Raw genomic sequence first — 15,085 nt, forward strand, 5'->3', positions numbered from 1 at the left:
AGATTACCAGCTTTCCTTGACACTGTGGCAAACCACCCTGCCACATCATGGTGTCGTCACCTGAAAGTGCAAGTCTTTAAAAGCTGCAGTGATAATTACACGAATTCTATCACAAGAGGCTAGTGTCGGTCATTCGGTCGTAGAGGCGGATCTGCATTTTTATCGTAAATACTATAAAGTAATTGAACATTAAGATATATAATTAGTGCACTAAAATAATTCTTAATTAGATATAATAATGCAAGTTGAAAACCTATATGTTGGTCTCCCTGGCCGAGCTACCCTTAGGCCTGGACTTGTTGAGGTCCACAAGTTCAGCAGATATAGGGGGAGCCTCAACAAATAGATTTGTCGCACTGTTTTTACTTTTATATTGGATGACAAAAGCAGAATCCAGCGTTTGGTATGCATTGGTTTCATGATTTACAAAGTCCAAAAGAACAATTTCACACAATTCACCATTGTTAGAAACCTTCAATCTTACTTTTTCACTTGTTTACTTTTGTATCTGCGGCCTTGGTAAACGATATGTTCGGTGCCTTCCGTCAGAAAGAGTAATTTAATCATTTTGTACCTGTGTGACGATTGGTTGTAGTTGGCCGCTTTATAGCAGATCTACAAATGGTCGTTGTAGACCGTCTCGGATAGGTCCGACACGTGGAAATATCGAACACGCTGGCACAACAGTAACACGTCTTGCTTGCATCTCGTCAATTGCACGTCTTAAATTCCTTTCGGTATCTTACGACTGTAACCTCAGTCGACAAACTTGAAAGATGGCTGCAAGGTAAGTTTTTTCTTCAAAATATTTTTCTCATTTCGGTCTGTCACTCTGAGGGAGGAGCAGATTGTCGAGGAAGACATTTGTACCTAAAAGGGAGGGCGATGGATCATGGGAAAATTGCACAAGGATTTCTATTAATTCCAAAAGTTATTCACGGCAAGTTAGCTCAGAGTGCATTCAGAGTATATACAAAAGGAGGAATAAAGAAAACACAAAATTTTACAGAGACTTTATTGAGAATAGCTGAAATAAGACAAGTCACTGCTTGCCACAGTCAAGCCAACATTGCTAAAATATGTAGAACATAAAAATACATTTCAGAAATATTTCCAAATTATTTATACATGTGGCTGGAAAATACATTGTAACTGTATCGCTGTTCAGAGAATCAACAAAATCTATTATCATAAGCTGATAGTTGGATAAGTAGCGTAACTACACACGTATCATTAATATGGACGAGTACATACATTTTCCAACTAAAAAGACATTTCTCCATTTTACAGTTTATCGACAAGCAAAATGCGTTATGTGAGTTACGAGGGGAAATCATTTGGAAAATTTGATATGGCTCTGGTTTTTGTTACTAAATCAGAAGCAATAACTTACAAAACAGTTGCTGCTCTGGTCAAGACTGCCAAGTGAACTAAACTGCAATTTAGTTCTAACCTTGGGATGATTACGGACCATGCAATGCCACAATGAAAAGCTCCTGCACACATTTTCACTTAAATCGTGCTCTATGCTCTCTTTTGACAAGGAGTGGGCAGTGAAATAAAAAGGATAGCAAAGTTTTAAATTCCCACATGGAAGAAGAGAATATGCAGCACATTTAGTGGACTTCGTGCCCTGGTGTTGTTCCGAGTCTTTGATATGAATATGGCACAGGTTCATTATGGCAGTTTTGTAATTTCATCATCTGATATAGTAGTGAGCTTTCACTTTGATTTCAAGAATCAAATAACTTTTATCTTGCTATATTTTTACCTCTGCTTGACGCTCCTTATTATATATTATTGTCCTATTTTACGAAACAATATCGTGAAACAAGGGATTGGGACATGTGGCTACAATTACACAACCCCTGTAACAATCATCGGTACAAAAAATCTGCTGAATCCTTCTTACAAATATGGGCCACTTCTAAATAATCAATGCATTCACACATATCTTGCCGCTCACCTGTTCAAGTAACCATCGCCTCCGATATAAAATTTGTCTGCCAATACAAATAAATACACAACACTTTCAGTAGTCCGCTTGTTATGTATCACTTTTCCATAGTTTGATGGTCTTGTCATTTTCCAGTGCAGCTGAAGCGATGATGTTCTCTGTGGGGTGGCAGGACGTGCAAAGAACAACGTCTGAAAGAAACCAAAAGGTCTATTGAGTCCTGAGGTTCTCATTGGAGCATGGCTGTTGCACCATGTAGTGTGGTGGAAGTTTACCGATGTTTCAAAGGCGCTTGCCGCGTCATCGATGTTGCCCTGACGCAGCAAGTACCTCTGAAACACCAGTTAACTCATACCAGACTACAAGGTGCAACAACCCAAAAGACTGCCATCTGCAACAAGTCTATTGTATTAAATAGGGCAGTTTTTTCACTGAATATAATGGAGGATGAAATTGCTTCAAGCGACTCCACTTCAATGGAGTGGAGAAGAATATTTTCATCAACTTTTTACTACAAGAGGAAAGGGTATATAAATAAATTCAGGGCTGCTGGTTGGACTTCAAATAAAATTTATGTTTCATACGTGATAATCGTATTTTAGAACTGAGGAATGTGCCTAAGTTCATAGGCCCCGAAATTCGTATGGCGGAGGAGTTAATGGTCGACGAATTACTATAGTTTACAGATAAGTGATAATGGGTAGACTTATTTGTAACTTATCATTACTTTAGGTGAACCCTTTGTTTGTAATATGTGAAATTTACATAATAATACGGTTACAATTGGATGGATTACAAAACTAATACAGAAACTGTAGAGGAGTTGAAAATAGTTCGAGTATTAGAAAAAACAAAATGGTTTGAACATGCAGACAGAATGGCAAGAAGCAGGCTATCCAAAAATTTAAGAAATTATGTACCAAAAGAAGAAGTCAGGGAAGACCTCTGAAGAGGCTTTTGGAAAAGTGAAGCCGGAACAGGCCAACAAATGGCCTAACTCCATGAAAGCCACATGATGATGATATATAATAATATGAACTGTACTTTATAATATGTAAAATATATCTTTTATTCCTCCATTTTCACTCAAGCACACACAAATGTGAACTTCATTGAAATACATTTCCCTGTTTACCACAAAAATCTTGGTATTCATGTAGAACAAGTTTCAGTGAGTAATTAACAAGAATCACATGACAGACAGACTATTTACATTCATGGAAAGGTGTGCAAACCTCAATAGAGCAAGGAGAGAGAAAGTCCACACCATCAATCCTACCACTAGTTCAGTAGCTTTTAAGTAATGTGTAAACAGATACGACACCTGTGCCACTTTAAAATTCCTCATGTGAATGGGGACTATGAGTAGTTTTGACTTTACTGTGAGATTCATCTGTTGAGCATGTTCAATAGTCCGTGTGTCTATTCTCACACAAATGCACATGAATTATGGGCGAGATTTGTAAATGTGTAGCAGAAAGTGGGTGGCACTTGCAACACAGCAAATAGTAGATGGGACCTTTGTTTATAACTGGTAACACTTTATGAAGTTTAAAGGACTGAGAGAGAAGGCTGTTATTCATTTCGAGGTACCATCCCAGAATTTGGTTGCATTAAGGAAAACCATAAACAACCTCATTAATCAGTCTTACATATGTTCAATCCTTTCAAGGATAGACTGCTAGGATATCATGATGATGATGATGATAACAGCATAATTTCATGTTTTATAAACCAAATAAGAAGGGAGGAACCATTTTGGGATTAATGCCTGTAAATGGTCAGCTTCATTTCCTAACTGCTTTATCCACAGGGAGTCGCAAGTATCCATGAGGCAAGGACTGCTGTGCGCGCCACTTAGCTGCAGAGACTATTAGTCTGGTAAGTGCTTTCCAGATTGGAAATAACATTTCTTTATTGTTTTGCTAAAATGCTGCTTCCATAGACAATACAGGGCACATGCTGCCTGTTTGCTCTTCAGATGGATGCACCCTCTCACCTGTGTGTCCTTGCAGTTTCTGGACCACCTCTTTTGTCTGCAGGTTCCAGATGTAGACAAAGTTGTCTTCTGACCCTGACACAATCCACTGCATGAAACACACAAATTAAGTAAATCAGTTGATCAAGTTCTAGGACCAGTGGTACAGGCTTCAGAGTTAGCACTCATACACTCACCTTTCCTCCTGTCACTGAGAAATTTGCAAAGATGCAGTACTTCTCATTGCGGTGTCCAGTGTAAGTCTTGAGGCACTTGCCCTTGCTGTAGTCCCACAGCTTCAGCGTGTTGTCCAATGTGGCTGCCAGAATGTATTTGCCATTGGGTGAGAACTTCACAAAGGATACAGGTGGATTGTCATCATCTATCAATGTCTTCAGACACTGGCCTGAAGCTGTATCCCATATTCGGCTGTGGAACACACGCACAGAACGGCAGTTGAACCACTGGTAGTCCTATCCTTAGACAATTGAAAGCTATTCAGCTGGCCAGATTTCCTGCTCTTTTTGAACCTCAACATCATTCAATTTCATACTGTTGTCTGATATATTTGGTATGCCTAGTGCAGCCATACCTTCCACCCAGTCTCTTATTATATTTTTAATAATGTTAATTATTTCGATAGCTGTTCAAATACACTAGAAACTTTCAATTGTGTTATGGTAGGCCCTACTTTTAAATTCCCAAAATGTTAGTAATAAATGATCTGAAGAAAAAGATGTCTGGACAGTGGCCATTACATTGAAAACTGTGTCCTTCCTAATGTCATTGTAACTTATAGTGATGAACATGATATAATGACCTATACATCAGTGCACAATTGAGACATTCAGTAACAAATTTTCAAATGGTACAATGTTAGAGGAATCTGACAGAGAGAGAGACAAATTTCTGTTATGTTTATTTCTTGGATTCCTTAAAGTTACCTTATCAACTGCATAGGTTATGTATAATGCTGAATGATGGGATGATAAATGAGCAGCTTTACACAGAGGCTATTTCTAAAATAACATGTACAGAACATATCAGATCTGATTATGGCACAAGCTGTATACCATCTATTGCACTGTCTCTTTATATACAACATGCCAACACAGAAGAGGCTGTGTTACTTTAAGTATATGCAACCTCTGTAAAGTAAATTAAATGTAAATGTTGAGAAGCATCTAAAAGTTATGTCCATGCTAATGAACTATAAACACCTCCACCAAATTTATTTAATAGAAGAATTATTACATACTCGCACACTGTCGACAAAGGGGAACTATTTGGAAATGTTTCACTAAAATAAAGGCCCATAAGAGCCTGTACTTTACTCTAAAACAGCCAATCCTCTGTAATGAAGTAATGAATTTACACAAAGTGATTGAGGAATGGGGCAGGTGGAGAGGTTAGATGTTCCGTTTTACAGTCCATCACATCGGTAAAGAGGGACCATATATTTAAAATAATCTGACTTGTAACAAATATTTAGACTAGGCCACTTTACCAGAGTCCATCATAACTGCTGGAGACTATTAGAGATCCATCTCTATTGAAGTGCACAGCACTGACAGGGTCTGAATGGGCTGGTAGTGTCTTGAGACATTTCCCTGTCCTCACATCCCAGATGCGCACACTCTCATCAAACTGAAACAGTACACTGTTCTTCAGCATGACACCTGCTGCAGTATCTCATTCTTTAATAAAATGTGGAGACAGAAACTTACCGATCCTGACACGATGAGGTTTGACTGTGGGTTGAAGTTGCAGCAGAACACATAGTTGCTATGTCCTTTTAATGTCTTGAGGCACTTTCCCTGGAATTTGATCATTACATTAAAATACAATCTTCGAGTATGGACAGTAACATGTTTATTATGATGCTGACTTACTGAACTCAGCTCCCATATCTTCAGGGTTTTGTCATCAGAGGCACTGACCAGGAGTCTGCTGTCACTTGACCAAGCTACATCAGATATCCCAAGCTTGTGACCTGATATTGTCTTCTCAAATTTGCCATCGTAAGCTCCCCAGATCTTTATCAGCTTGTCTGCAGCTGTAAGGAAATTAACTCCAATATAAAGCAAAATGGATTGGCAAAATAGTGCTTTGGCATACTATAAAAATACATGCAAGGTAACAACCTCCTTTAGCAAGCATATCCTACGGAAGAATCTGCTGCATCCATGTCCTTTAACAATGTTGTATCAATGGCAAATCTAAAATTTAGTGAATGGTGCAGTGCCACATAAGCAGCCATAGATTGCTACAAGTATTTTTCTGTAGGAACCAGTCAAGTATAACAAAAACTTCGGCTATATTATTTTCAACATGTGTAAACCACTGTTACATCAAACTCTACACGAAGAACTGCAATAATCCATTAAAACAGAGAGGAAGTATATTTATTTGCTAACCACGTGCTGTTTTCATCTGTGGGGAGAGTTAAAAACAGTAGTTTGCATTTTCTCACATTATGTCAGATACACTGAAATCTTAAGCAAAGGTGATGACATGAAAATCGCATTTATACCAACATTATTTTCTCGTTTTACAAATGTACAACTGTGGCTTCTTTAAACTATACCCAGTAACCACTACTTCAAATCTGCACTTACAAGAACTGGCCAACCATTCTCCATTAGGGCTGAACTTGACAGAAGACACTGCTTTGGTATGTCCTGCAAGTGTGAACTTTAGGGTGTAGTTTGGTTTCTGAAACAGAGAGAAGTACAAATATCTTACACCCTGCAATGTTTCATTTTGTTGTGACCTGCTCATGAGCACTGTAACCATACCATTAGACAGTGTCCTGAGAGTGTTTTATACTCTTCTATCCAGAAGAAACTGGAAAAGAAGTAAACAGTTTTTCTAGTGATTTTCTTTAATCTGAAGACCTGAACCAGAGATGTGGTTGGATTGTGTTTATATTTGAATTAATCAAACACTATGTGAATGCTGCAAAGTTACTGGTACATAAACCCCTTTTTTTCAGGATACATACTGTAATAAACTCAACAAGTACTGTTTTATTTGCCGACTATAATCTTCAACCCTTTAGTGGATTTTGCACTTTCCTGTAATAACATTTCAAAAACAACCCTGAATTCTGGTGGGCACTGAACCTATGAACAACCATGGGAGAAGTTTTACTTCCAATCTCATTACAAGGCGGTGTCTCAGCACTGGTAATTAGGTTTTATTACAAACCTCGCATTCAGATGGTGAATACAATCATAAAACTTAAGGATTTATGCACTGGTTTCCAGAAATACAATTTAAATTTACTAGCCACATATATAAAAGTAGTCATAAATATTCTCATTGCTGCTTATGGACACTGTGGATGAACATACTTCCTCCCTCTTCACTTGAACTCAGAAGACAAGGTGATATGTTTCTCCAAAACAGTATCTACAAGACTACACAGTGTCAACCTAGAGGGCCACAGCCGACATATTCACCACTGTCGGAACCTCAAATCTCAAACAATAATATTGTCATATATGCTATAGAATGTAATGTATTTTCTACTCCATTCAGAAGAAACCAGGATTATTTAAGCTATAATTTCAAGGCTAAAAGCACGGATGCTTCTGAAGCTACATACCACACTCGAGTTTGATTTAGTTGAACCTCCACCAGATGTGTTCAAAGCAGCTGGGGCTGAAGCAGTGTTATTTGGGACTGACTGAGGATGAATAGGTGTTGGTCCTAATGGTACCATTGCTGCTTGACATGAAGTCTATACCGGCAAACAAAATTGTTTCTATTACATAAGTTATAACTTTGGAATAATAAGTTCCCAATTTGTAACTCTGAACACGCCGCACTCAAACATCAGCTGTGTAACTTCTGTAATTACGTATGAAACAAGTTAACAGTTCCACACATTATGTTCGCCGCCAAAGAATGTCTACTTCTTCTTCCCTTTGCGAATGAAGAAAGTTTGTTTATGGATCGCTCACCGTATTTTATGTAATTACTGAAAAAACACTTTTCTGTTGCGTCCTAGCTAATTAAAATTCATTTATCAATATTATTTTAACACCACCTACCATACTCTCTAGAATTCTTGTTAATATAGCAACAAATTTTCTGGAATAGGGAATAACATACATAAACACACTTCCAAAACAGCTTACATCGCCTTCCCAGCATACATCGCAGGAGAATCACGTGATAAACACAGCTTGACGGAGGTCGAGTCGAGGGACGCTGCCTTGAAATGTGGCAGAAAATACAGAATTTTTGGTATAAATTGTTTCGAATTTGGATTCAGCAGGACAGTGCTTGGACCTGATATTCGGTATAGAATGTATGAATTCAAAATATGCAGTGGAACATTGTGAAATTTGATGAAATTGACGAACACTAAGATCATGTGACATGATTGGACCAATCACAGAGTTCGAACTTTCAAAGGATTTTTCACCACTCAAACCCGTTGGAGTAGCTGCGTAGCCATTGCTGTTTGTGGAGTGTGCGATCGTTAGTTTATAGATCTGAAATCATCATGGGCATCGAAAAGACTCCAGCTCTGCAAGGCACCACGAAATCGTCTCCAAACTCCAGTGCAGGGTACTAACATAATTCTTGTCAAATATATAGACCTAATGTGAAGTTCTGAGTTTTTATCAGTGAGTGGGTTCCCCAGTCCCAGGGAAGACGGCCATAATAACTTCAAGCAAAAGCTTCGGGAGAGGCGTAGTGTATTGTTTTGCAAAATTTGCCATTGAAATCCATCTCCAACATAAAGGTAGGTGTTTCTCCGTATATGTCGGTACCTCTGGAATAAGTTAATATAATAATTGCGATGCATGTAAACAAGGGTAATGAAATGCTTTGAAGGAATTTGTAGGCCTCTCGGCTTTCTTCCCTGAAAGGGGAACCCGCCATGTTGAAGAACTTGGAACAAAAACAGAGAGAAACAGAACAAACGCATATATATATTTGTAAATGTAAAATTTGAATCTGAATGCCGTATTAATGTGTGTGTTTACGCAGTTGGAATTGATTTTGCAACTTTCCGGCGTATAAGTAGGCTTAACTGACGCATTGAATGGCAGAGCAGGCATTTCAGGTGCTGGTGTAGGTAAGAAGCCCAAAATACTGGCAGACTTGGCCGCCGTGTTTTTCTTGTATTCACGCATTAGAATAGTGCTGTGTTACGAAGTCTAACTGGATGGGCTTTTGTTGCTTTGGTACTTTTCTAACTAATAATTTTAATATTAAATGTTTTCCTCGAACCCATTATTTTTGTTTCATAAATCATATGTGTTTACCTACATACGCTCTGTTTATGTCTGCTCAAATATTGTAACCTGTGTTTGGTTAGGTAGCCCTGATTTGGTGTAGAGTGTGAATTATAATAAAGTATTGAGATGGAGCACAATGTACTTCAGTTTTCTTCTGTATATGCGGTCAATGATTCACTCCTTCGTTTGGAGTCAGTCATGTATTTTAATGTACTAAAACTTTTAGGTTATGTGTTCACTTGTTATTTTTGCTGTTGTTGAGGGAAGCTTATAATTACTTGAATAAATATGATTGGCATATGCTTTTGAACTGAGAATCTTCATTTGTGTCTAGTGTTACCTGTGTTGCAACCCATTTTTCTTGCATTTCATATAGTCAGCAGTAGTAAATGAGTTCAAGTGAATTGTTGCCATCTGAGAAATGGTTGTTTGGTGGGAGTGAATATAGTTAGTGCTACCAGTATAATATTTACTTGCTCTGTTTGAGGTGGCTTTCTTTATGGTGTGGTGGGTAGTAAAATAGGAGGCTAGAAGTTGGAAATGAATAGAGCTTGTGGGGCAGCATGTGAACTTGAATTTACGCATTGAATGGTTTGATGACAGTATGTACAGGCTTGGTCCTTGTGGCTGTAGGTTCCACTTAATCCTGCAGCTCTTTTCTGACATCTCTACTTCTCACATTTGTCCACAATCTGCTAGGGGAATATTCCCGTAACTAGCATTCTGCATCCTTGTGACCGTATTTGGGTATTCAGGTATGTCAGCTTTGGACGAATGTTACTGTTATGATTGTGGATTTTCTTAGATGGTGTGAAACCACTATAGGACTAACAAATCTAAAACCTGCTGTAGTGGTCAGAGCATTGTGTTCAGGTTTGGGAATCTCTCCTTCAGTAAGAAAGAGTATTTATTACTAGGGTAACAGTTACCAAGTGCACTTACATTGGATTGTTTTGCACTGTATTCTGTTACATAATGGTATTTAGTTTGGTAACTGTAAACTGCAAGGTGATGGCCAGAAGGGAGAGGAGAGTGGCTTAGCAGAGGAGGCCCAGAGGGAAACCTATGTAAAACCCCAGTTGATATGGCTAGTTTTTCACCCAAGATTTGAACCTGGTACGTCTTGGATTGTTGGGTTTTTGGACTCTGTCATCTGATATAAAATTCACGTTTTTAGAACTGGATCTGTCCAAGTTTTCAGGCATAGTAAAGGGGGCACCAGATTGTATTACACCTTTGTCACAATCCTTTAGAATCAATTATTCCTCTTAAATGTGAAGCAGGACTCAACAGTCCTTGGCCTTGATTTTTGGTGCATTGGCAATAGTTTCAATATATAATATAAAATTACATTGCTGTGAAACAGGAGATGAGTATAGGCTATGGACATTTACACTGTTTCTGATTGGACTTTCAATTGCTATGCACATTACTGAAGTATCAGTTTCCATCATTGATGTCTGTGACAGCAAAGCTCTTAATTATTTTAAAATTGTTATGTCACCCAGCTGTTGCTGTATCTGCTAACAAATGTTAAAACCACAAGATGGTTATGGGTAATGAAGAAACATGCAAACCTTCGTGCTAGTGTCGTATATCAAGCCCACCCTCTGTGATTTTACTGCATAATATGGTTGTGGTTTGGTCTATACCATTTGATTAGCACAAGCTAAACCTCCTGACATATATACATTGCAGATGAAGTTGCTGCATGTTAGTACAGTTTGCAGTTGATTGTTAAATAAAGATTTTTGTGTTCAGACTGCTGCCTAAGATGAACAGGTCTGTGGCACATTCATTATTATATGGGTTTTTAAAAAGAGCAAAACACGCTTTTGCTGTCCAAAATGCTGGGTGCCACGCCAGAATTTCTAGGTGCAAGGTGACCTGGCACCTGGGATTTCATTAAACCATGTATCCTTTTTAGCTTGTTTTTCACTGAACCATGTCTTTCTAATTAGCCTGCATGCAGTTTAATTTTCATAAAGTTTGTTTTGAAATTGGGCACAAACTGTGGTGCTGATAATTTATTTATGTTTCTGAAAATGAGTTTTCCATTCTAGCTCTTTATCTCACAGCCTTTTATAAGTTTATTTTCTTAAAACTCCATCCCATTTTTCCATATTTAAATTCATTATGGACACTAATAAAAGTTCCCCACCCTTTAAAATAATTATAATATGACTTTTACCTCTTCCTGTTTGTGTTAACGTGAATGGTTCATTATTTTTAACTTCTAAAGTGTGGTTCCCATTATTTTGTTATGCAGTGTTTTTATAAGCTAATTTGCCAACACCTCTGCCCATTTTCATGTATTTTATTTTTGACATTAAATCCATTATGGTGGCCACTTATTTTCTCATTTAAAATGGGGCAGAGACTTTAAGAAGTTACAAAATTGTGTGTGGTGAGATAGAACAAATAAATTTTAGGATGATAAAACATTGTAGCAGTGTCTGTGGAACAAAGATTTTAAAATCATATAATTGAAGTGAAGTGCAGAATTTTTAATAAAATCACATAAGGTGGCTCCACCGATGTTTTTCAGTATGAAAAATGCAGTGCATAAGAATGGGTGTCAGCTTTCCAGCAGATTATTTACAAAATGCTATTATTTCCAGATAAAAATTTCCCCCTCCCTTTTAATACAATGCTTTAACAACTTGAAAAGTATTCATGCCAAGCAGCAGTACTTATGCCGAAGATGGCTATCTTCTGGGTTGTATTGCCATATAGTGTGGTAGAAGTTGCTGCTACTGGAGGTGGGAATGACCTTTGAAACATTAGTAAACTTCCGCACAGATGTACAGCCCAGAAGATTGCAATCTTCATACCACTGAGAGAACCTCAAATCTTACTTAGTACTAATGTTGGTTTTGAAACTTTTTTTGTTGGTCTGGTGATCTTTTAGGGAGATGTAAAGCCAGTGTTTTCTCTTTTTTCTTGCCCATGCCTACGTGTATGAGCAATCTGATAGTGACTTTCCTCATTACATTGTTTTAAACAGGAATATTTGTTAGTGACAGTTCAGTATGTTGGTATGATTGATGAAGATTTTCCTTTTTATTGGTACTTTCATTTCCTTTAACCTTTGAAACAGATTTTTGTCCACATAATAACCTATATCGAATAAGAATGGGGATTTGGAAGACTTCAGTGTCAGGAGTAATGGTTTATTGGTATGGTAGTGAGATGCATGGCTGGCTTGATCTCACTCATGGATGATAAGGAATTTTAAAAACAGATAATTGCAAATAGTATTTCTTATAACTTGTCGGAAACCTTGTGGATGTGTTGACAGTTTTCCAGGAGTACTCAAAACATGATTCCTCTGCAGTTTGAGGTATGCACTAGTTCTTGACTGCTTGCTATAAACATGTCATTTTGACACAAATTAATTTGATTTACACAGAATTTAATTTTTACTGCTTAGATGCTTTTGTCATATTTGTTAATCACTGGTCTCACAACATTGCATATATTTTTTTAGATTAAAGATTGAAGGGTAATGTAGATATGCAGTGGAGTAAAATAGTTCAGCAAAGAATATGAACAGAACATTACTAAAGGAAGGCAGCATTTTATAGCTAGAATAATTTTTACTGAAGAGGTCAGACACCAAATGAAAACTGGAGCTAAAGGGTTAAAAGACTAGTATAGTGCCCAAGGTCAGCCAGTTCTCACTGCTTGGCTAACTTTCTCTAGGTCAGCTTTCAATGAGATTTTATAATTTGACACTTCTATAAGTCCATTGTTCATTAGTAATAACAGTGCATCACCAGAGTAGAAAGTTGGTTGAAATTAATTACTTTAATATTACTGCAAGTTGTCCCCTATACATTGATAGCATTTAGTTTTTAAGGGTAATTTTTATATGTTTTTTCTTGTATATTAAATTGATTTTTGATATACTGCAAGTTTGGTAATTGGGAGGGTGGATAGGAATTGAGGAATATTGTAGATCAAAAAAAATTGAGTCAGAAATTGTCTTTCATTATAATATGAACACATTTTGTGTGTGAAAATGGTGTTATATTATGTAATTAGGAAGCATAAAGACACAATATCCTTCTAGTTTTTATAACGCAGAACAATTGCTTGCCTGGTTCATACTTCTTTTATGAACATGTGTTGTACTGGCTGTTAGAAATGATTACTATAGATACAACTCCTACTAAATGTTACTTGGTCATCATGCAACAAAGGTGTGTGCACTTATATTTCCTTTTGAATATTTGCAACTTCAGAAATATTTAAACAAATTATAGTATTCAGAGGGATTGATATTTAACCCTTCAAGCTTGTCTTTAACACTGTTGCATTAACTATTTAAAACTCACCTCCTTTACTAATCAGTAACTGTTTTCCCCACAGAGTGTATTTATGAATTTCATATGCATCTCTGAGGAAATAGCAATTATTTCCTTAAACAGTGTTAAGCAGTTGATCTTTGTAGTGGTGATGTTTTCCATGGGGTATGGTACTTGGACGAGCGATGGCTTGAAAGGGTTAAAAGATCTTATAGGCTTATATTTACAGGTAATTTTTAATCTTCATGTATTTTAGAAACTGCTTAACACTGTTCTGTGAACTTTTCAGCTGATTTGAAGAATGTGAAATGTGAGGTTATTACTTTTGTAAAATCTTGCTTATTGATCACAGATACCAAAAAACTGAAGCATCTATCTCACCTCTCGTCACAATTGCACACTTCTCCTTCATTAGATGTTTCAGAACATCAAATGTATTCCATGTTAATGGACAGTGTGATGTAGTAGATAGCCCCATATTCCACAAAGAAGCTGGTTTTAAAGATTGTAGAAGATCCTGTGTAGCTCTCATGTGAGGATTGGCCAGTCTACTGCTACATTTAGTTTGATCTTACTATAACAGATGACAGAAAAATGACAATTTTCAGTAAGCGTGTGTTTGGTCAGTGCCTGCGTTAACACGAATGGGAACATTTAAATTCAGCGAGATCATACATAGGCTCCCAGCTTGTTGGGTTAACAATGTCATTATGAGAATGAAATTATTTATTGATGAATCTTACACATTTATGTATATTGTTAAGTTATGAGTAAACACAATGCATTCAATTTCTTTTCAAGTTGAGGCAATGGAAATTGTGCAGTAATTTTGTGAAAGGTTCATAATTTGTAATATTACCTTTCTGTGTTGTGTTTCATATTTTAAAATTTATGTTTGTTGAGAGATTCTTATGTGTAATATATGTGAGGTGTGAAACTATTGCAATTTTAACACTGATTTGTAAGGTTTTTATTTTCTGTGGTTTTGATGCTGGTTCCAAACTTCACATTCTCTGAAAGCAGTATTTTAATCTCATACCTTTGGAATGATATCATTCAGGTTGGCACAGTGATAATGTTTTGTATTTGAGGTGCTTGGTTTGAATTTAGGCTCCAGCATGAAGTATGATGAAATTTTATCTGGTTTTCCCCATTGTAATAATGCTGAGTTTGTGCCTTGAAATAGGTCATAACCATTTCTTTTCTGCCATTTTATCTCCTTTGGCACTCATTGCCTTTGCAGTTGATACAGTACCATTACATATCTCGTTGTTCAAATACTGTGGATGTCTTACATTGCTTCTGTGCACACAAATTGTTAAAACATTACAGTTATTTTTATTTTAAATTTTGTTGCTTAAATGTAAATTGTTTATATAATGTAGAAATTTGAAGTGAAATATTACCATGGATGAAATTATCTAGCTGTATGACATTTGAAATTCATTGTCTGGGCATTTTCCATTGTCCTTGTTTAAAAGAAGAAACCACGATCTTTCAGAAACTAACTTTATGTGACAGACCCATCTGAGTTGGTACCTCTTGTTTGAAGATGGAAACAGAGCCAGTTTCTGAAGTGTTT

At 36.9% G+C, this 15,085-nt stretch overlaps 2 protein-coding genes across 37 annotated transcripts in view; one reads left to right on the forward strand and one right to left on the reverse strand.

The window, feature by feature from the left end:
• Positions 1-15,085, forward strand: part of LOC110835217 (bromodomain-containing protein 3) — a 90,605-nt gene that overhangs the window by 25,682 nt on the left and 49,838 nt on the right. For 17 of the 34 annotated variants that reach the window (XM_087355586.1, XM_087355599.1, XM_087355589.1 and 14 more), the window contains exon 1: positions 8,392-8,516. In XM_087355586.1, the coding sequence (XP_087211712.1) occupies positions 8,452-8,516 (65 nt within the window). In that variant the 5' untranslated portion in view covers positions 8,392-8,451. Of the gene's footprint in view, positions 1-3,770; positions 3,839-8,376; positions 8,517-8,553; positions 8,695-12,514; positions 12,537-15,085 lie in introns of those variants that run through there. The other 17 variants (XM_087355621.1, XM_087355654.1, XM_087355673.1 and 14 more) reach the window with 5 other exon arrangements.
• Positions 999-8,086, reverse strand: wds (WD repeat-containing protein wds). 3 transcript variants are annotated; one of them, XM_022075215.2, is made up of 9 exons: positions 7,994-8,085; positions 7,546-7,680; positions 6,554-6,650; positions 5,828-5,991; positions 5,663-5,752; positions 5,443-5,582; positions 4,133-4,364; positions 3,957-4,044; positions 999-2,148 (listed from the first exon to the last, which is right to left on the reverse strand). In XM_022075215.2, exons 1-9 carry the CDS (start codon positions 8,054-8,056, stop codon positions 2,048-2,050), a joined length of 1,110 nt encoding a protein of 369 aa, XP_021930907.1. In that variant the 5' UTR covers positions 8,057-8,085; the 3' UTR covers positions 999-2,047. The 3 variants fall into 3 exon arrangements, with proteins under 3 accessions (XP_021930907.1, XP_021930908.2, XP_021930910.1); XM_022075216.2 differs by having other exon boundaries at positions 8,055-8,074; XM_022075218.2 differs by lacking the exon at positions 7,546-7,680 and having other exon boundaries at positions 7,994-8,086.

The sequence above is a fragment of the Zootermopsis nevadensis genome, unplaced genomic scaffold, assembly GCF_977971745.1.
Source record: "Zootermopsis nevadensis isolate Lab colony 2312 unplaced genomic scaffold, Znev_1.0 Znev_ptg000002l, whole genome shotgun sequence".
NCBI lineage: Eukaryota > Metazoa > Arthropoda > Insecta > Blattodea > Termopsidae > Zootermopsis > Zootermopsis nevadensis.